Raw genomic sequence first — 21,821 nt, forward strand, 5'->3', positions numbered from 1 at the left:
AGGAAGTCCTTAGGATGGCTCAGTGGGTAGAGGGGCTTGCCACTGGAGTATGACTGGAGTTTGATCCCCAGAACCTATCGAATGGAAGGAGAATCATCTCCAGAAACTTGCTCTCTTTCTCATGTGTACTGTGGTGTGCCTGTGCTCCTGGGCCTGCATCTCTCTCTCTCTTTCTCTCTCTCTCTCTCTCTCTCCCTCCCTCTCCCCCTCTCTCTCCCCTTACCCCCTCTCCCCTTCCCTCTCTCTCTCTGACTGTAGATACAAAGTGACCAGCTGCCTCATAGTCCTGCCACCATGCTTTCCCCACCATCATGGACTTCACCTTCAAAGTGAGGCGAATTGAACCCTCCCTCCATCCCTCCCTCCCTCCCTCCCTTCCTTCCTTCCTTCCTTCCCTCCCTCCCTCCCTCCTTCCTTCCTTCTGCTTGTTACTTTTGTCAGGTACTTTGTTGCAGCAAAGAAAAAAAAGTAACTAACTGGGCTATTTTGTTTAACCAAAAAAGTAACCAAGGTGACACAGCTGGCAAAGGAAAGGAACTGGATGAATTCCTACAGACATCTGTGCTTCCAAAGTTGTTCCTTCTCCTCCTCCTCCTCTTCCCCCTCCTCCTCCTCTTTAACCATTATCTTTCAAAATTATTTTCCCTCTCTGGCCTTGTGTTTCATCTGTATAATGGGAATGAAACTTGTGCTAATACAAGGCCTGGTAGTCACAGATTCTCAGTTAACACCTGTGCCCCTCTCCCAACCCTTCAGCCTTGATTAAGGAATTTGCCCAGGCAGGAAACTTTCTGCTTGCATGTTTTTAAAAACAAAAACAAGCAAACAAAACAGGTGCAGAACTCTACAAAGACTATTCTCAGCATCAGGAACTCAGTAGGTGCTTAACCAATGTGCAGCTAAGTAGATCTCCGGCCGTGTGCCTAGGCAAAAAGCTGCAATAGTTGCAGCAACAGGGACCCTGGCATCACCCCCCACAAATCCCTTTCACTTCCACCACCCCCTCCTAACCCAAGGCTCGGGAAATATTTAAAACAATTTTATTCATGAAAATATGCTGTACAATGCACTCTACACGGCCTCGACACGGCACACACGCACACGCACACGCTGACGGCACGGCCACAGTACACTGCCTACGATACGCGCCGGGGACGCCGCGCCCACCGCCCGCCCCGACCGGACACTTATAAATATGGGAGAGAGGGGCCAGGACTGGGGGTGTCGAATTGGGGGATGGATCTGGAACTGAGGCCCGCTGGAGAGGCTGTGGCCAGTACTGGAGGAGTGTGGGGTTGACTGACAGGAGAGGGGAGGTGCCAGGACTGGTTAAGATGGGAGACTGAACCAGAGGGTAGCTGAGGACCAGAGGACTGAGCAGAATGGATGACTAAGATTGGTGTGAACGAAGAGGGTTGCTGGCTTCGTGTGGTGGGGCTACGGCCAGTGAGGGAAACGTGTCATTTGAGAACCAGATTGGAGTTGGGTGGCTTAGGCCTCACAAAGGGCCCAGCAATAGGAACTGAAGATTCAGAAACGCCCCTGCCCCACCTCCTAGGGGGCTTGCAGGGCCAGCATCCACAGTGGGCCATCCGCCTCGCTCTCCCCCCACTCCCACCTAGCCCGACTTCAACCATCCCTCCCAGACCTCCAGCCCTCGGGCGGGAATGGCAAGGTGTCGCAGCGCTCCTTCCAACCTCCCTCTGCGCTCAGCTCGGAGGGATGTCTCCAGCTGGGCTGGGGTTGCCTCCTGGATCCTCCCGTGGAGCTGGGTCGGGGGAGTGGGGACCCGGGGATCGGGATGGGAAGACAGAGGCCCCATGGGGACGGGACCGGGGCACCCAGGCTGTGTAGGGTGGCCCTCAGCCCGGCACCCAGCTCTGGTTAGGGGGCGGCGCCCCAGCCAGGCCCGGGGGTGGCGGAGGCAGGGCTGAGTCGAAGTTGAAGTCCATTTCGTCACTGTCCATGAAGTCGTTGAGGATGATGGACTCGACGTCACACTCGAGGCTCCCGCTAAACATGTCGAGGTCCAGATCCGCCGGGAAGCGGTCCGGCCCTGCACCCAGAGGCCCGGCTGCTGCGGCCGCGTAGGGCCCGGGCAGCGCATCCAGCAGGAGGCCGCCGGGCGGACCCCCGAAGGCTGCGGCGTGGGCCGGCGGGGCCAGGCCGGCGGCGCCCGCCTCGCCGGGCAGCGTCATAAGGCTGATGGGGTGGGCTAAGGCACTGCGCGAGGGCGCCGGCGGCGCGTACGGGGCCGCTCCTTTGCCCGGGTAAGCGGCGGCCGCGCCCGCCAGCGCCAGCTCCCCGGGCGCGCCCAGCAGCGGGCCGGGCCTCGGCGCGGGCGGCGGCGGAGGCAGCAGCGCGGGCAGCGCCCCGGGGCGGAAGGGCGCGGCGGCCTGCACGAAGCTGGCCTGCTTGTTCTCCTGGATGGTCTGCATGGGCAGGCGGCGCAGCGAGCCCAGAGCGGGCGGCCCGAAGCCCCCGCCCCCGCCGTAGGCGCTCGCCTTGCAGCTGCCGAAGTAGGAGGGGGTCCCGGCGCGTGCCCGCGGCCCGTACGCGTCCTGCGCGCCGTCCAGCAGGGCGTCCGGCAGCCCGGCCACGCCGCCACCGTGCAGGCCCAGCGGACCTCCCAGCTCGGCCAGACGCGGCAGCTCGCCCGGGCAGCGCGCGCCCAGGGCGGGCGACAGCGCGCTCGCAGGGCTTGGGTACATGAGTGGCGAGGACGGTGCCAGGGCCTCCAGGGCCTCGTCGTCCTCCAGCTCAGCCGCCTCCCCGAGCAGGGGTCTCCTGCTGCCGCGGAAGTCAGCCCACGCCTCGTAGTCGTCACTGGCATGTGAGGCCGGGCTGGCCGCCCACTTGGCGGAGGCCGACAGGGGCCCTGGAACTGGTGCGCCCGGAGGGCTGTCGTCGGGGCTCCGTTCCGGCAGGTGCAGCTGCTTCTTCTTGCTCGCCTTGCCCTTGATGCGCAGGAACTTGGCCCCATTGTCCATGGACACGGCCCGGCGCCGCGGGGTCTTGCCTGTCTTTCCGCCCTCGGGGTTCAGCATCCACCATGAACTCTTGCCAGTGCCCTCGTTCTGCACGCGGATGAACCGGGTGTGCAGCGACAGGTTGTGCCGAATGGAGTTCTGTGGCCGGAAATAGGGGCATGGGTGGCAGGAGGAGGAAAGTAAGGAAGCCAAGGGGATAAAGGGGCGAAATGATGGGAAGAAAAACAAGTGTGTGTGGGGGGGGGGGTCAGAAAAGGATGGGAGGAAATAGAAGGATCGATGGGGTAAAGGAAGGTAAAAAGAGAGTGCACGTTAAGTACCACATTGGACAAACCCAGAATATCTATCCTTTACCCCCAAATATGCCCTCCGCCCTGCCCTACCCTGCCCCACCTCCCAAGTAGACCTTGCCAGAGGGCAGGGCTGGTGCTTAAGGGACAAGGCCCACTTTGAGCTCTATTCTGAACCTGTGCCATCCCTCAGCAGGAGAGCAGGACCCTATCTTCCAAATTCAGCCAAACCTCCGGAGGGGCTGGCTAGACTGTGAGGGCCCCCCAGCAGATTATGTAAGGGCTCATGCCACTGCCGCGGCTCATTTGTCCGCCCCCCTCCCTCCCCAGCCTGGCATGGAGCCAGGAGCCCGAAAACCCAGGGCTCCAGAAATCAATCTCGCGGTGACTGATTAAGCCCTGTTTAGAACTAATTGCTCTTTCGTGTGTGGGGAGAATAAATTACCTGCTTTAATTTCGTGTCTTTAAAATGCAACTGCAGGTAGAGAGGACTGTTAACCCTTTGTGGGAAGGCCTGGCCAGTGAAAGCAGAACAGGCTGAAGTGGGGATACCCAGGTCAGGCATATGCCTATAAACCCGAGACTTTGGAAATAGACCCCAAGATTAACCAAGGAGACCTCAGAGCGACTCCTGTGTTCCTCGGACCCACCTGGCTCAGCTTTGTCTTCAAAGCCCCTACCCTGTGAGACCTTTATACAAGGTCTCACACATTCCTCATTTACCAACAGGAAGACAGCTTCGAACAACTGGAGACACTTGCTTAAGTAAGGGGTCCATAAGCCTGCCTGCTCTCTGCGCATGTGCTCATCTTAATTTCTACCGTGCCAATCGAGAGTGCCTTCAGGGTCACTACCTGCTCTGGACAGCTCTGCTCTGAGGATGAACACAGTGAGCTCACAGCTCCACCAACCCAACCTTCACACAGACCCCCTTTCTGGTAGCCTTAACCTTCCTGTTCAGGCACTGTTGGGCAGACAGCTCGGGCCTGGCTAGCTGAGCACTGGGCAGGATGCCTGCCTATTTGGTCACCTGGCTGTGTGAGCATGGCTCTGTATCAGTCTCTGAGCTACTCTGAAACACACACAGTGGTCATCACCATCTCCCAAGGCTGTTGGATCATTACATGAGCTAATGGGTGTGGTTCAATGTTTGTGAACACCCCAGGTGCTCCTAAACCGCTCTGTCTGGTCAGACCTTCCCCATAGACTCATCAAACCTGCTTGGTCACCATCTCCTCAATGCCAAGATTTAAGCTGTGCTGGGCATCATCCCCTTGAGGAGGCCAGCATTACCCCATTTTGTCCACCACATGCTAGAAGCATGATGTAATTTGCCCACAGCCCCATGGCTAGGCAGTGATGCCAGGCACCACTCCAGCCCTGTCCAGACCCCTGGACCTGGTCTAAACTTGCTAACCCACCTAGACACACCCTAACCACTAATCTGCCTGGCTTCTCCCTCCTGTCCCCAACAGTGTCTTCTTCCAGCTCCACCAGGCTGCCTGTCTCTGGCACTTCATGAACTTGGAGGCAACAGCTGGAGCTTGCCAGCCTTGCCCTGCCTGGCTTCTCCTGAGGCCCTGTGAGGAGAGAAGCTGGCCCCCCAGGGAATGATGTTCCCTCAGGTAGATACTCTCTTCCCTGGTCCGCCCATCCACCTGGCTCCCCGCCCCTCCCCCACACCTGCGTTCAGGTCCTAGGAGACCTCAGCTATCTTCCCCCTAGGACTATCTGCCTAGCCAGAAGCTCCACCTCCCACTTTCCCAGTGCTGCTGGAATGGAAGTCCGGCAGGCAGTACTGCTTTATGTCCTGGGCCAGCCTGTCTCAGAGTTCTGGGGACTGAGGAAGAACACTGCCAGGTAACTGCACCTAGACAGTCCCAGTCCATTTGGCCCCGGGAGCCCAAAAGAGCTCATCTGCGGCAATCATTACGCTAAACCCTACAGGATCAGGGTTTGGGAAGCTTAGTTACAAACGAAGAGGGTGTGGCTCTGAGACAATGAGTTGCCAAGGTCACGAAGCTTATTTGGCACAAGCCCAAAGATGATTTCAGGTTGGTCTTTGTAGAGGACATTCCATTCTGCCATGGGCAGGGAAGGTCAGAGAGTCCGAAAAGACTCTTAGAAAGCCAGTACTCCCATGCAGACCATGCTCAGGAGCCACCCATGTAGAAAGAAGGCTAAGTATGCGCTGCAAGGTCAAGACGGCCTACAAGTTCTGTGCTTCCTCCTTAAAACTTTGCAAGTGCTTCAAACACACCCTTATTCTTTACAGCCGTAAAGAGGTCCCTGACGGTTTGCAGCTTTCTCCCCCTTGCCCCACCCTGGACTCAGCCTGGAGGCTGGGAGTTCAAGCCATGGCTCTCACAACCCAAGGAAAAGAAAGAACATATCCAAGGTGGCCTAGGACCTGGTGTCCCAGGATATGCAGCCAGGCCTCCTGACCCCCAGCTTGGCACTCCTCCCACCCACTCTACCAAGATGTCGGTCCTCCTCTTCAGGGCCATCTCTTTATATACAATGATGACCTAGGCCAATTGGTCTCTGTGGAGTTTTCCAGTTTGGCACCGGACAGTTTTTGAAATGGTATAATCTACAAGTCTGTGATGCCTACCCTCCCTTAAAGCAGGATTCTTTTTTTTTTTTTTTTCATAAATAAAACCTGATGCAAGTCTGAATCATTATACACTCAAGCCCTAGTGTGGGGAAGCCCTGCCCACTCAGCGCCTTCCCTCTCCATGAATGAGGCTGTGGAGGGGTTCTGCGAGCCAGATGGATGGGGCAGCTGAGCTTAGATGGGTGCCAGGCTCTGCTCAGGGTTACCCAGAGAGGGTGGCCTGGAGCTGAGGCCTCTGACTTCCAAGCTGGGCTCTGTACTAGATGTGAACCAGAGCTATGCCCCTGAGAGAGGCCCACACCCTGCACACTAGCATACCTCTTTAGGACATAGACACCTGGTGCCAATCAGAGCTCCCAGCCAAGATCCAGTGGCAAGCACTGATGACAACACTGGCTTGCTCACAGGGCCTCCTGGGAGGCCAGAGGCCATGAAGGAGGTGAGGGAGGTAGAAGAGGGAGACGCCTCTGCCAGGCAGCAGTAACCAGGGCTCCCTCTTGGAGTCGCTTAGCAACCCACCACCACAGCCACGGCCCAGGCATGCCCAAGTTCCCTGGATGCCCAGGGCTGGGCTCAGCTTCTGGGGCCTCCCACATCCCACATGTACAGCTAGGCTTGGCATGGTCTCCTAGGGGAGATAGGACCTCCCTGATTTCGGGCCCCAGGGAAATGATGTAGGGGCAGAAGAAAGGACAGCAGGTTATATTCATGCCTTCCCTATTCTTCCTCAGCACTCAGGCCTGGGTGAATTCTCTCCTGGGTCCCACCCACTAGGGACAGAAGCCTGGCAAGAATGGCATATGGCCAAGTGCATGGGCTCTGGCACTGGGTCCAGATGTCAGTTTCAGCTCCAACACACAGGAGTGGCACAACCCTGGGGCAAGGTACTTTGAAGTCCCAGCTCCTTTAACAGCTATGGCTTCCACTTTTGCTTCCCTGCAGCATCTTCACACAATGATGCTTAACCACCTGAGATCCTTCCCAACCCCCCCACACCCCCCCACACACCTAGATGAACAAAGGCCCAGTCACAGCCCATACACTCTCTATGACCTCTCTCTCAGGTGTTCCCCTCCACACTCTCTCCTTTGTCTCCAACCTGCCAGGCCAGATGTCTTTCCCTCTAGATGATCACAGAATTCTCTCATCTCGTTTTCCTCCAGTCTGAAGCTTTCTAAGGTTCTTACCTTCTGGGTTAATAGAAGTTGAAATGAGTACCTAGTGAATGCTAACTTGAAAAATCTCGTATCTGAAAAAGGCTCCAAAATCTGCCAACTTTTAAATTATGGCGTCCAGATCTGTGGGTTAGGGATGCCCCAAGTCTATGCAAATATCCCAAAATCCAAAGGATTTTGTATTCAGTAATACATCTGTGGCCAAGCATTTTGGGTAAGGGACACTCAGCCTCTGTATAACTTGTTGATCATTTACCTACTGTCTGATGGCCTTGCATTAGAACTTTTGTAAGGGTAGTAACCTATCCCCACCCCATTTTTTTTTCCTTTACTCAATGTGTTTGGCATACACTAGGCACTTGAAAGTTTGTTCAGTGAAGGAATAAGAGATATACATACATACATGACACCGGGCTGTAGGGGGATCTGAGTGAACTAGCCCTGGCTGGCACACAATAGAGACTTTTCTGAACTAGTTTAGGAAGCCAACTCAGGATAGGATGAACAAACAGCTATCAAGGACCAAGGAAAAGTCAGGCCCACCAGGGTGGAGAGAGGACAGGTTTCTCTGCATGCTGACGAAGGGCTCACAGGCAGCTCCTGACTCCCCGGCCTCCACCTGCTCCCAGACTGCCCCAGGCTGGCTCCTACCCAGACCTCCCACAACACTGTCCCCCTAGGCCAGAAGACACTCCGAGAGCTTCAGCAGGTCAGAATGACCTCGACCTTGGTGCCTTCCCCACGGATAGGGTCTGATCCATCTGGTGGTGACAGCTCATCTATCCATCAGGACACCCTCATCTATTCCCAGGACACCCTTCGCCCACGAGCAGTAATGCATTCATCTGACAGCACAACCCCATTTATCCAGCACACCGGTCCCATTTATCCAGCAAGTACAACCTCATTTGCTAACAGCACTCCATTCACCTGACGGGGCCCCTCATTTATCCAGCAGGACACCCTCATTTATCCTCCAAGTCGGACACGCTCCTTCCTCCTGTGGTTTGGCTGTGTTCTCCGATGGTGCAACCCAGCTGATCCAGCAGGACGCCATCTCTCCTACAAGTACACTCCATCCCCCTAACAGTACAACCTCATTTATCAGGTGATGCAGCCTCACCTTGCCTCCTAGTACCACCTCATTCCCTGACAGTACCACCTCGTTTATCTTCCGGTACAACCTCATTTCTCCTTCTAGCACAGCTTCATTCCCCAACAGCTCAACCTCATCCAATCTTACTTCTCGAGCCAGGACCTGCCAAGTTTTGGCAGAGGGGTGGGGAATGATGAGTGGAAAGGAGAGAGATCTGTCCCCTCATTTGGCGTCCCTGCCTGCAAGGGGGCTGCATCGCATGATGCTTCAACTATATGCAACTTTTCCAGACCAAGAAGGAGGTATGGGCTTTTGCCTTTCAAGTTGCTTGACCTAATCAGAGCTCCACCACTGTCTGTCTCATCTCTCATTCTGTCCCCACTAGGACGATAGAGGGCAACAGTATGGACTCTGGGATGTGGCCTTCCTTGCTCTCTGCTGAGGTCCTGTGATCCTGGGCATGAGGAAGGCTGCCCTCTTGGGGGCCACATTCAGTGGTCTGCTGGTAAATGTTTAACAACCAGCTCTCCGTAGGGGAGGCAGGGGGGAACCCCAGCGGACAGATTTGTAGTTGTGACCGCTTTGTGGCATGAATCCTCCCACCATAGCCCAGTGAGGCTGACAGTGTGAAGATTGAAGAACTGGAAAGAAATGTGCACAACTGTTCTTGTGAGCCAGCTCAGCTCAAGCATGCCATTGGCATGTGCTTCTGCTGACATGGGAAAGAAGTGTCACCTGCTACATGCCAGGTGTAGGCAAGTTTCTTTTATCATGACAATCATGTCAATCATGTACCCACAAGAAGAGACCACTTGTTTACAAAGGGGGAAACTGAGGCTCTGGTGAGTTTAATGACTTCCAGGTTGAAGCCCTGAAGATGGAAGTGAGGAAGCAAGATTCAGGTCTCCCATCATTAGCTTCCAAGGCCTATGCTCTTCCCACCCTGCCCCCACTATGGCAGGGGTCTCTGTTCGATGTCTGTCCCAGTAGCTATCCCTGTCTTGGCTCACAAGCGCAGGCTTTTCTGGTTTTCCTCAGAGGCAGGATATGCAAATTCTGTGCCCACTGCCTACAACCAACCCAGCACTGTTTCCCGCTCTCCCTGGTGTCTGGGAGGTCCCAAGAGGGTAAATTCAGGCCTAGGTCTTCTATTATCCCATTGAACACCATCAGGTACAGAGTCTCCATAGGTTCCATCATAGGCAGAAAACTCAGCTCAGGCCCTCCCTCCTTTCAGAGACTAGCCTTATCTGTCCGACGGTGACAATGACCCAGCTCCAGTCTCAGTGCTTCAGAGACACCTGTGGGGCTCCACCCGCCCGCCCGTACCCCCGCCCCCTCCCGTTACAGCTCCAGCACTCAGAGGGAGGATTCCACAGTTCCAGCTCTCATCCTTCCTGGTTCAGAGGTCCAGGAGTAGACCTGACCCTGCGCCTTACCCTTCACTCTATTCCTAGAATCCCCACCTTTCCAGGAGTACACATCTGAGTCAGGCAGACTCACAGCTGGGGGTGGGGTTGCCCTTTTGTCTGGGGTGGAGTTAAGATGTTCGGTCCAGGCAGGCTTCCTGGTAGATGACATCGGGATCTGGAGGTCATGTGTAAATCGTGGGTACTAAGGTCTGCTAAGGAGGAGGGGTAAAAGGGCAGATTGGGGGCACAGTTGCCCATTAGTGGCCTCAGTGCCATCAGGACAGTAGTGAGCAGCCAGGATCCAGGATGAATCAAATATTGGCATGTGCTTCTGGTACTGACATGGGAGAGAAGTGTCACTCATGACACGAAGTCGGGGCCAGAATACACAGCTGTATTCCTCTCTCCCCTTCCTTCCCCTGACACACAAGAGCTCACATAACCAGCCTGGGTAAATGACAAACCAGCAATGGAGTCCAAGATCACTCCTGCCCCACAGCCTTGAGCTCCAGTACAACTCCAAGGAGAGAGTCAAGAGCCACATTCCCCAAACCCGCAGGCCTTTCTGGGCTTCCAACCAGCATGTCCACCCTGAGCCTCTGCATGCTGTGTTCCCACGTTCCTGTGCCTCCCTCTCTGCGCTACAGGTTCTATTCCTCCATCAGGCCTGACCTGAGCCCCTTCTACACCTTCCCACCACCAGCCTCAGAGACAGTGAGCCACCCCATAGCAGTGCTAACTGCAGACTGGAGTTCATCTCTCCCAGAGTCTGTCTCCTCCACTGAGGAGGTTTGTGGGGATTACAGAAGTGTGGAGGAAGGAGGGTGCCCTGCATAGTGTCTGACTTGTTCATGTCTGGTACTGGTGACGATCCCAGCGAGCCGTTCCTAAGATCCTGCCACCAGCTACCAGGGTCCTCTTGAGCCTCCCTTTTGGCATGGTCTCTCCAGGGGCTCCTGCTACCATGGCCTCCTGTCCCTTCCTCAGAGCTTTCTGGCTCCTCAGGAGAATTCAGCATAATTGGGAAAAAGACTCCTTTTTTTTTCTTTTCTTTCCTTGAAATAGGATCTCACTGCATAGCCCAGATCTACACTGCTTTGGCTTCCTCAGTGCTAGGCTCACCATGCCTGGGTAGGATACCGTATATTAAATACTATCACTTCATTGTCATATGTTATAACTATGTCACCAAGCATTTGAGCCAACCTTCTGAGCTCAGCATCCTCATCTGACAGGTGCCAATCCACAGACCCTGCTCTGAGATGCCTCTAGACCGGTGTGTTTTCAACCTGTGGGTTGCGGCTGCTTTGGGATTTGCATATCAGCTATTTACATTACAATTCATAACAGTGGCAAAGCTAAATGTAAGAGGCAGCAAACATAATGTCATGGTTGGGAGGTCGCCACAGCATGAGGAACTGTATTAAAGGGTCACAGCATTAGGAAGGTTGAGAACCACTGCTCTAAAGAGAAACCTAGGCCTGGCAGAAGCACCAGGGTTGTCCTGGAACAGAAGTGGAGCTGGCCAACTGGCTCTCAGCTGCCCCTCCCCAGAACCCCTAACTGCAAAGCCATTCAGACTTGGCACTGCACCCCTCTAGTCTGACCACCTCCCTTATCTACAGGCAGCTCCTCCCTGCTCCCCTGCCCAGGCTCTGGGAGCAGCTGCAGTGACCTCACTTAGCCCTGCCCTGGACCCAGCTCTGGGGAAGGCCTAGCAGCTGTGCCCGAGCCCTGCAGGCTGGCTCCTGGGGGAGAAAGAGGAGGAGCAGGCATAGTGCCAAGAGAACCATCTGCTCTCCCAGGGGCACAGCCACCCGCACAGACACTGGCCATGCCCCCCGGGGCTGCCCTTGGCCCTCTACTTCCTTGACAAGGGACTCCAAGGGTCCAGGGCAGCCCACCCAGACCAGGGCAGTAACCTCATTTGCCATCTGTCTCCTCCTGAAGCCTCAGAGGTCCTTTAGGACATACTGGAATACCACAAATGTCCGCTGGAAAAAAAAAATGGACAAGTGCCTGGGTGAGCTCTAGGGCCAGAGGCCAGAGGCTGGGCTGGGTGTACTAAGTGTGGCTGCCCCTGTCCAGCCTAGCTGGCTTTAAGTCCTCACTCTCCCCACTGGGACCTTCATCTTCACATCTGCTTAGCTGGCAGGTGCCTCTGGCAGAGGGCAAGCCCCTCCTCCCCAAGGCCCAGCTCAGGTTACAAGAGGAGGTGGTGGCAAGGCCAGCTGAGGACAGGGGAGGGGACAGGAGGGAGAAGGAGGAGGCCTCCAAGCTTTCCAGATTATTGGAGGAGAACCAGGAACCAGAGTAGGAATGGTCTTGCCCAAGCTCACACAGCCTAGCAGTGGGGCAAAGAGAATCCAGTATACCAGGAACAGGTGGCGCTAGGCTTGAGGATTACCTGGAATAAGTGGCTTTCTTATCTGTGAAAATGAGGAGCCTTGGGGTTGGGGGGTGTCAATTGGAAAGTGTTTATTGTACGAACACTAGGATGTGAGCTCAGATCCCCAGCATCTGTGTACAAGCCAGGTATGAAAGCATACAGCTATAACTCCAGTGCTTGTCGTTAGAGACAAGTAGACCTTTGGTGTTCACCAGCCAGCCAGTCTAAGGTAAAATGGACGGCTCCAGATTCACTGAGACCTTTTGTCAAAAAACAAGGCTGTGAGCAATAGAGGAAGGCACCTCACATCAATACCTGGCCTACACACACACACACACACACACACACACACACACACACGCATTCACACAAACACACAGCCTTAAATTTGCTCTCCAAGGCCACAATGAAGGTTCTAGAGACCCGAAAGTAATGGATCAAAGTAAGGCAGGCAGAAGACCGAGTTCCAAAATTCTCACATGTTCACATGTTGCACTCTGGGACCACAATAGAGAGGGACTCCTCTAACACACACACACACACACACACACACACACACACACACACACCCGCACCCGCACACACACACACCTTTTAGGGGCATGCATAGCGAGTCCTACTCTATATACTGGCAGATAGCTCTTTTCTTCATAGAGCAATGAATAATAGTAGTGACCTCTGATAAGACTTCTTGGGGACTTTACAGGTATCTTTCCTGAAATTCTAAGAAAGCTCAGACATAGGCCCACCATCCCATTTTGTAGGGGAGGAAACTAAGACTGAAACTGCTCAGAGCTACCCAGAAGGTAAGCAGAACTAGGCTCTACTGATGCCATTGGCTCCCTAGACTGCTTACTCCATACACAACCCAGCCATTCTCACCAGAGTCTTAGGACATGGTGGGCTGGCTGCAGAGAACTCAGCCTGACCTCTGGACCCTAACACAGGCTCCTCTGCTCGTCTCGCCCGACAGTGTGCTTGCCACATAAGTTACTCGTGAGTGATTTGTCTGCCGGTGTCCTCTCATCTCCCATTCCCACCGGAGTGCCAGCACCGAGTCTGAGCTTGCCTGCAATCCCAGGCTACTTTGCTTTCCCAGCTTCTGCTCCTGCTGGGTTCCTCAAAGAGCCCCAAGGGTTTGACCTCCTTGTTTCCCTGCCTCTAAAAACACCCACAGCTGATGATCTGACCTTCTACCCTGTCCTGCCCTGATGGTGTTTATCCTGCACAGGACTCTTTGAGTCCTCATCTCCCAAGCTTAATCTCCCAGCCCCTCAAGGACAGAGCCAGTCCTGACAGCTTTGTACGTCAGGTGTCCACCGGTGTCACTTTGGATTATAGTACCCTCAGCCCTGGGACTGTAAGCCAAGGACTCAGAAAACTGGCCGGTCCCTGACTCTGGGACACTATCTGCTGGGAAAGGCAACCTGAAATTAGGGCTCATTCCCCATGCTTGAAGCCCCAGGGTCAAACTTCAAGGGAGAGCACAAAGCCAGTTGCAGGGGCAGAGAGAGTGCTAGACCAGGGTGAAGCCAGCGCTGGGACATTCCAGTGCTGCCTGCCACACATAGTTGAAGCCTCTCGATTTCCTTCCCTCCTAGTTTCCTCATCTGCCAGTGGGGTAGACAGCCACAACAACAGTACCATGGATCAACTGTAAAAATCCAGCGAGAGAATGTATTATGCGTTGGCACATGGCAGGTGGACTCCTGGGCTACATGTGGTTCAAGGTGGCTAAAGCAAGTGTCAGAGGACTGAAGGGGGCAGGAAAGGTTGACAAGATATCACATTAAGCATCCCAAGGATGGGCAGAAAGTGCTGGGCTGTACATATGTTCTCTTTCCCAGCAGAGGGGTACTAGTTAGGACAGGGTCTGTGACAGTCACTTTCTTTACATCCCAGGCCCAGAGTGTTTTTCCAAGTATCACCCTCTATCGCCTCCCTCTTGTCAGAAGACTGCATGTGCAAGTTCTGGCTGTGGCTGCCTTCTTTCCGACCATGTCTTATACAGGGTGATTCTGATACACGGGGTAGACACAGGTGCTGCGGCAGGGGCTCAGTCCCCTGAAACTGATGGCATGAGGTCCAAGTCCCTGGGGCAGTAGGGAGGAAAAGGAACAGGGGATCAACTAGGAAGCAGCTTAAAGAAGACTCTGATGCACAGTGAGTACATAGGGCGGGTAGGAGGAGGCCGGGAGGCCGGGAGGCCGGGAGGCCACCATTTTAGAAGCGGCTTCTGAATGACTGGTCACCAGACATGCCTGTTAAAATATACATCTCAGAGCTCATACCCAAAGAATCGAGAAAGGTGACTGGAAAGTGTGCTGGTGCAAAGCTTCAGGGGACTCTCTGATGACAAGCCAGGCCTGCGGACAGCTAGGGATTTTAAGCAAAGATCCTCAAGGAGATATGTTGGCTTCCTGAACCACTTGGATGGTGGTGGCGTCAATCAAAATACTCAAGCACCCCTAGCTATTTTTTCTGAAGGGTGTCCCAAGAGATCGACCAACGAGCGCTGCCTTGGTAGGCATGTGACGGCTGGCAGGGGGTGTAGGCTGAGATATTCAGTGTCACTTGCGAAGGTGGCAGCATGAGGGTGTCTGAGCATAGAGGTGGCAGGAAACACGGGTGGGAGGTGAGGCCTGGACAAGTGCCGTGTTGGGCCCAGGGACCCAGAGCAGCATTGGTTGGCTTCCAGGGGGAACTTAGGAGCCTTAGAATCCTAAAAGAGATCTTGAAGATCTCGGTGCAGGAAGGCTATGTGGGAGTGAGACCACACTGACAGCGGGAGACGACGGGAGAAATGGGGTAGACATACACAGGTCTGCATCCCCATCTAGGCTCTGCCTTCTCCCAGCTATGCCTTGATTTCCTCAACTGCAAAATGGGATTACACACGAGTACCTAGTGAGGATTTCAAGAAGGATGGAGTGAGAGAATGTGGGCAAATGATAGGACTGCCCAGCACCCACATTCTCTCCTCAATCCCCTGCTCATGAGAGGCAGCCCCCTTAGAGACCAGGAAGGCTTCTCTTAGTGAGGAGGGAGGCCCTGGGGGTAGGGTGTGGGAGGCCCCACCCCCACACACCACCTGGCCCCCTCCCACCTCCACATATGGGTTGGGGGGTGGGGAGAGGCAGCAAACAGCCAAACCCTCCCAAACAGGAGTGGGTTTCCATAGCAACCGGGGTGCCAGGAGAAGGGGGGTGCTCCAGATCCAGCTGTCCCCCTCTAAGCACCCTCCTCAGGCCCTAGAGCCCAAGTTGATACCCACCCAACACCCTGAGCCCCCCATCTGCCTGCACTGGGGACAGCTGTGGCTGTCATGAACACTCTCCCTTGTGTCAGCCAAACGGTTGCCACGTGGGTACTGTCATGGGTAGGGGCAGGCATCTTTAAGTAGAAAGCTCAGGTTCGAGACTATCCACACCCATAGTCACAGGTATCCACCAGTGAGAAGCCCTTTCGGTGCCATGAACCTCTCAGCTCCTGGTACCACAAGGTTTGTAAGTCTTAGTACGGAAGGGCCTAGGGACTGTGTTAAGGTCCTCTGGACTCACAGGAGGATATTGAGGATCAGAGAGAGGAATAACTCCAGCTAACACACACTGAATCATGTTTCCCACAGGGGCCATGTTCCCCCTTACCTAGCCTCAGGGTCCAGAGGACCACAAAGGGTTACACCTGGACATGGTGGGTGACTTCAGGGCACTGCTGGGAAGAAGACTGCAGGACCTGTCTTCCCAGTGAATGGCAGTCCCGGAAAGAAATGTGAGAGGGGACTACGCGAGGCTGTCATCCTGCATCAGACCCTTCAACTTCTTCTGTGACCCAAAGTCTGGAGGTGGAGGGGGCTCTAATGGGGAGGTGTCAGCCCTATACCCTGATTTCTCCCAGTCACTCAACCCCAAGTGGGAGGCAGGCACATTGCAGGTGTAGGGAGAAGCCTGTGAGTCTGCTGAGAGGTCAGGGAAGCTCCACTTGAGGCTCACTGCCACTCACCATTCCTCAGCAAAGCTAAGTCAAACCCTACATCTCAGGTGATGGCTGGCCATCACCAGCTGCCACTCAAAAGCAGAAGGAGGTGAGTTTCAGGAAGGAGCCCCAACAGCTTTCCAAATCCAAACCCTTCCCAGCAACAACTAAGGAGCCCCCAGTCCTACACAGTGGCACAGGAAATGCTGGAGTTTAAGGGTTAGAATTGGGTTCTACCACTTAGGGCTGGTACTTACTAGGCATGTGACCTCAAGGCAAGTCACTTCCACATCTGGAAAGAGGACAGTGGTGAGAATCTGTTGTGACATGTGCTTGGTGCATTCACTAGCCCTGTCCTCTGGCAGGGCCTCCCTGTGTCTCAGTTCCGAACCTCAACACTGCACCTGAGTAAGTCCAAAGGTGGAGCCCTCAAGGTCTGCAGAGAGCCCCCCACCCGCATTAAGTGGGGGCTGGAGGGCGCTGAACTTTCGAACCCACAAACCCCCCGCGCCGTTCATTACCTTAACGCGAGTTAAAAATAACCGTCTCATCTCTTTAAATTAGTCTGTCTGCAATTACCGCCTGGCACGGCGCTGCCCGCCATCGTCCCGCTGGAGCGGCGCCAGGTGGCAGGCGGGGCCCTCACCCTGTCTGTCGGTCTGTCTGCTGCCTCTCGGCTCCCCTTCCCCCCGCGGCGCGGCAACCCCGGAGGCCCTCAGCAGCCCCGCCTCGAGAGCTCCCCAACTTGTGCAGGGTGGGGGCCTGGGTCGCATAGGGCCGGTCTAGGGGCGCCGAGAATTGGGGAGGGGGCTCCGGGCACGCCGTCGGGGGAGGGGCGCTGGGAGGCCCGGGAAGCCGGAAGGGCCCGCAGCGCGCCAGCGCTCGTGGGTGGGTGTGAGCAGGTGGCCGTGGGAGTCTGCCGGGCGTGCCAGCAACTGTGCCAGGAGCGGCTGGCACGGGCTCGTGCCCAGGAGGCGGGCAGCTGCCAGCCCCTCGCTCGTGCAGTGAGGGGGGTGAGGACACCCCCCCAATCGGGGCTCACACCGCCTCCTCCCGCACCCCCACAAGCTCTTGGGGTTGGGGATCCCCGAGGACAAAGGAGGGGGAAGGCGCCCTGGTGGAGCGGGCTGGGGGGGAGGGGGCGCTACTCTCCCAACCGCTGTTCAGAGCCAAGAGCAGGACCCTGCTGCTGGCTCTGGGATCAGCCCCTCATTCAAGCCCCCTCCCCACCTGGAACTTACAGGGCCAGGCCTGGGCCAGATGGGGCTAGCACCCGCCTCCTGATTCCACCCCTCTCAGCAGCTAAGCTGCTCCAGCCCTTGAGGGAGAGGGGAAGTCCCCATCCACTGGGCTCCACCCCTCTGGGCCTAGGGACAGAAATGGGAGGCGCCCAGGCCTGGCCTGGGAGCTCCCCAAGGACTGGCAGCCAGGAAACACAAAAGGAGTTGAACAACTCCAGAGGCGTTCAGTGGAAGGAACAGCAGGACAGTGCAGCCAGGAAGACTTCCCGTAAGAGGCCAAGGCCAAAGGAACATGGGATTTATGGAGAAGCTGAGAGGGAAAGAAAGGGAGGGTCTACTGTGGGAGCCACAACTCCAGGGCCACAACTCTAGGGCCACTACACTCCTTGCCAAGCCCTGAGCCCAGGCTTGATACTCTCTGTCCCCAGGGGGAATGGCACTAGCCCTTATGGTACAACCACAGATAGTCCCAACTCTCCAGGCCTCTGTCTGGTTTGGGTGGCCTGAGTCTGTCTGTCCTCTGCAGCACTGGGACCCCCTCTCCTCATTACAGATGGAACTTTAGGACAAAGGCCCAGTACATCAGCTTTTCTCTTCCCTTCCTTTCTGAAGGTGACCACTCCACCTTTGCAGGATCACTTCCGGTCAGCCCAAGAGCCCTAGGTTCTAGTTTGCAACTGCATGCACCCCCAAATCCAGCAGGCACAGTTCCTCCTCTCTGCTTTTGAACGTGCAGTTTCTTCACCCCATCACAAAACTATCTCCCTAATTTTCCCTAACCAAGAAGACACCCCCAGATCAAAGCCAACCCCTCCGTGAGAGAACATCGGACTCCCCAGAATATGGAACTCACTTTCCCCAGCCCTTTGCCCCACCCACCAGCCTTTCCCATCTCAAAAAAAAAAAAACAGGGTCTGAATGTGGAAGCTGCTCAGAGCAATGCATCCTGAAGGTGGGGCCAAGAACTTTGGTCCCCGTAAGGAGTCATAGCACCCTCTGACCCCCATGGGATTGAGGTATGGTACCATTCAGGCTTTCAAGGGCAACACTTTTGTGGGGGATGAAATGGATGAAGGAATAATGGATGCCTGGTCCTGGCACCTGAGGTGTTCCCAGCCTTGGTCAAGCTGAGATTGAGAGCTGGAGATAGCTCCTCCTCCAGGCTTCTGAAGGAATTGACTGGGAGTGCCAGAAGGGGTTCAAGGGCAGTAAGTTCCAGGAATGAGAGAGAATGGAGGCACCCTGGGGGAACAGGAGTGTAAAAGGGGACACCCAATGATGAGACAGGTTGAATTAGATCCCCTCCAGTGTCTGGGTGGTTTCTTGCCAGGACCAAAAGTAAAAGCAAAGCTTGGGGCTGCTCACCCAGTGCTCCAGTCCAGGACTGGGAATGAGGTACAGGGAGGACCAGCATGCCCCTAACAGTATGGTGCGGTGGGAACTGCAGTCAATGGGCAGATAGATTCGGGTCCTTATCCAGGGCTTACTGCTTGCTGACACTCTCAGGGGAGAGTCCTATTACCTCCCCAGGCCTCAGTCTCACAGTCTGAGAAATGAACTCATGGGGCTCAATTATCTCTAAGCACGCTGCCATCATATCCTATGTTTTATGTCGGCCTCTGTTCAACACCAGCAGCAGCTTCCTCTCGCCAGGGCTAGCCAGGCATGTTCCAGAGGCTTGCTGGGACCGGGAGAGGTGGGTGACATACCTTGGTTGGAGTAGAACCTTAGGCAGTTAATTGACTCTCGTCCTCTGGGCCTCAGAGACCACCCCTATGAATGGTTATAGTAAAACCCAGCTCAGGGACTACTGAGAGCTTTAAAGATATGGGAAGAGTCTGGCACAGAGCTCGGCCCCAACATGCTTGCTCAGAACTGCAGCTGCCTCCAGGCTTCTAGCTTCAAATCCCTGCTTCCTATCTTTCCCCAGTCTCCTTCATCCATCCAAACCTGCTGGAGCTCTGCCTCTTACAGGAAGCCCTCCTGATCTGCTCAGGTCCTGGCACTCTTCGCCAATCCACAGTCTCTTTTACCATCTACCCATCTCTTTACTCTCAGCATGCATACACTGGTGGCTTCTTGGGCCAGACTCTCTGTAAGGTGCCATGGGGACAGAAGAGTCCTAACACTGACACCGTCGTTCAAAAGTAAAGGAGGGAGGGAGGGAGCAGGAGGTAGGGCACACATGATTGACTCATGATGCATGCCTTAGGGCCAGGAAAAAAAAAGGTGGGTAGGTGGGAGTCCTGAGCTAGCTAACAAGTGTTAGGGAAGGCTTCTTGGAGGAGGCACTGGGACCCTGTGCCCTGAGGAGAGTGACTACATCTCTGGGAAGGAGTGGAAGGAAGGTGGACACAGCAGACAAGAAGCAGAGCAAGCCCAAGAGCAGGGCACACTTGAGAGAAAGTTGTATTCTGGTGGGAACTGAGATGTAGGGGACTGGAAAATGGAGGGGATGAGACTCAGGTCTACTTCTGTGTCTTGTGTTCCTGCCCCATAATGGTCAAGGAGAGCCAAAGAAGATGCCAGTGTACAGGAATCCCAAGAGCCGGGGGCTCCCAGATCAGGACTCCCAAGTGCATCTAGATCTGGCCATGGCTGCTGCCCCTCTCCTCAGATCTTGCTGCCAATCAACACCCCAAACAGCCTCATCTCTGGTCACAGACATGTCTTCCTCACAGTGACTACCTCTCCCACAAGAGGTCCCCTCATGCCTTTTCACCCCCAAGTGCATAGGCTAGCCCCATTTCCCAACAAGATGGACAGAGGAGGAGCTGGATCTAGAAGCTACAATCCAGTAAAGCCCCCATCCAAGTCTTCTCCCAAGATGGCTCTCCCCTTTCCACTGCCTGCCACTGAGGTCTCTCTAGGGGTGCCCCACTCCTTAAGTGCATCTGAGCCCAGAAAGCCAGGGAAGTGAGAGATAAGTTGCCCGAGTGGGTAGAAATAGACCCCCCCCCCAGACCTCAACACCATTCCCACAAGTCCCAGCAGGGAGCCTAAAGCACCTCCCCCACCCCATGCTGTACCAGGGAAGGGGCTGACAACTGCCCCATGAAGAACTCATCTCCGGTGGTCTGCCATGCTTTTCACCCCGACTAGGCTCCAGGATGAACTCTCAACACTATAGAAAGAATTGCATGGGGTTGGGGGGGGGGGAGGCTTGATCTGTTAGCACTCTTCACCATGGGGCCAGTGTCAGGAAGGCCAGGGAAGATTTGAGAGGGAAAGCAGACAGGAGCCCCGGGTCATGACTCCAGCTCTTTAAAGCAAGTACCCTGGTGGAGAGGGTAAAACAAGTCACACAAAACAAAGGGGGCTCCCTACTGTCCGTGGTCTGGAAATGAGTTATGCTATTATACGCTCAATGACAGGCCAGGGATAATCCTCTGGGATGCCTCAAAAAGGTATCCCCTGTCACCCTACCAGACCTCCAATCCCGCGCATCCTTCCTAGGGGACATGAATGAATACAGCTGCTGCCAGCATGCCCCCGCCTGTCAACTGACCTGCCCCACGCCCTGGGCGCGCACTCCATGACCCCTAGGGGTGTTCCAGAGCCCCCCTCCCTGTAGCCTGCCCGGAGCCCGGATGCCCCACCTTCCAGCCGGCCGAGCTGTTGCTGTCGCCTTTATCCTTGAAGTAGGGCACGTAGCGGACCATCCAGTCGTAGATCTGCGAGAGCGTGAGTCTCTTGTCCGGGGCGCTCTCGATGGCTTTGGTGATGAGGTCGGCGTAGGAAAGGTTCCCCCACGCGTTCCGTCGGGAGCTCTTCGCTTTCCGCAAGGGTCCGACCTCTGCGCCCAGCGGAGGCGCTGGGGCCATCGCTGGGGCCGTCGCCCTGCGTTCCGGCCCGCAGTCCTCGGAACCCTCGGCTACTCCTGCACCCAGCGCCCCGTCCTCGTCGCCGGCCAAGTCCGGCTGCGGCAGAGGCCAGGTACACGAGCGCGGCCGGCTCTGCGGCGCGAAGTCCGGGTCCACGTCCACCTGATGCGCTCGCAGCTTCGCAGCCATGGTCCCGCCCGGCTCGGGCGAGGCAGGGAGGGAGGCTCCGCGGAGGGTGGGCGCGCGGCTCTGGGATCTGCGCGCCCCGGGGAGGCCCGCGGGAGGGGTCCCTGGCGGCGCCGGCTCAACCGCGGGGCGCCATGGGCCGGGGAGCGGAGGCAGGAGGCTGGACAAACTGGCGAGCACGGAGGGAGGCAAAGACCCAGGCAGTGAGGGGGCGGCGGCCCGGGAGCCCAGCGGGCACACACCTCGCCCAGCCCAGCTTCTAGCACCTGCCGCCTGTCTGTGCCCGCAGCCACCACCGCCACCGCCGCTGCCGCCGCTCCGCGGGCGCCGGTCCCGCGCGCGGGCCCCGCTCTCCCGGGACGAGGCTGGCTTGCACCATGCCGGAGCCCGAGCCCGTGCCAGAGCCCGCGCCGCCGCCGCCCCGTGAATGCCGCCGCCGCTCCGGCTCCAGCGCCAGCTCCCGCGCCTGCCGCGCTCAGCGCCGGCTGCACCTCGGGATGGGCGGGGGACGGGGACGGGGCGGACCCGGAGCAAAAGGAGGCGGGGCGTGCTCGCCCAGGGCCGCGGAATCCTTGCTTACTGGGTGCCCCGCCTGCTGACTGTGGGGGGCGTGGAGCTCCCGCTAA

At 56.2% G+C, this 21,821-nt stretch overlaps 1 protein-coding gene and 1 long non-coding RNA gene across 3 annotated transcripts; one reads left to right on the top strand and one right to left on the bottom strand.

Annotated features, from left to right (window-relative positions):
- Window positions 1–1,023: 1,023 nt before the first annotated feature.
- Foxo6 (forkhead box O6) lies at window positions 1,024–21,207 on the bottom strand. 2 transcript variants are annotated; one of them, NM_194060.1, is made up of 2 exons: window positions 20,785–21,207; window positions 1,024–3,128 (listed from the first exon to the last, which is right to left on the bottom strand). In NM_194060.1, exons 1-2 carry the CDS (start codon window positions 21,196–21,198, stop codon window positions 1,863–1,865), a joined length of 1,680 nt encoding a protein of 559 aa, NP_918949.1. In that variant the 5' UTR covers window positions 21,199–21,207; the 3' UTR covers window positions 1,024–1,862. The 2 variants fall into 2 exon arrangements, with proteins under 2 accessions (NP_918949.1, XP_011238860.1); XM_011240558.3 differs by lacking the exon at window positions 20,785–21,207 and adding an exon at window positions 16,202–16,333.
- Window positions 3,716–5,846, top strand: Gm52678. Its single transcript, XR_003955101.1, has 3 exons — window positions 3,716–4,905; window positions 5,006–5,140; window positions 5,556–5,846. It is a non-coding gene; the product is annotated as a predicted gene, 52678 (long non-coding RNA).
- Window positions 21,208–21,821: the final 614 nt, after the last annotated feature.

This window comes from Mus musculus, chromosome 4 (assembly GCF_000001635.26).
Source record: "Mus musculus strain C57BL/6J chromosome 4, GRCm38.p6 C57BL/6J".
NCBI lineage: Eukaryota > Metazoa > Chordata > Mammalia > Rodentia > Muridae > Mus > Mus musculus.

What these genes read in the sequence shown, in the direction of transcription:
- Foxo6 (NM_194060.1), bottom strand. Translation starts at nt 21,198, where the DNA reads ATGGCTGCGAAGCTGCGAGCGCATCAGGTGGACGTGGACCCGGACTTC. An exon ending in ACAGCTCGGCCGGCTGGAAG is followed by an intron (nt 3,129 to 20,784) that starts GTGGGGCATCCG and finishes TTCCGGCCACAG; the next exon opens with AACTCCATTCGGCACAACCT.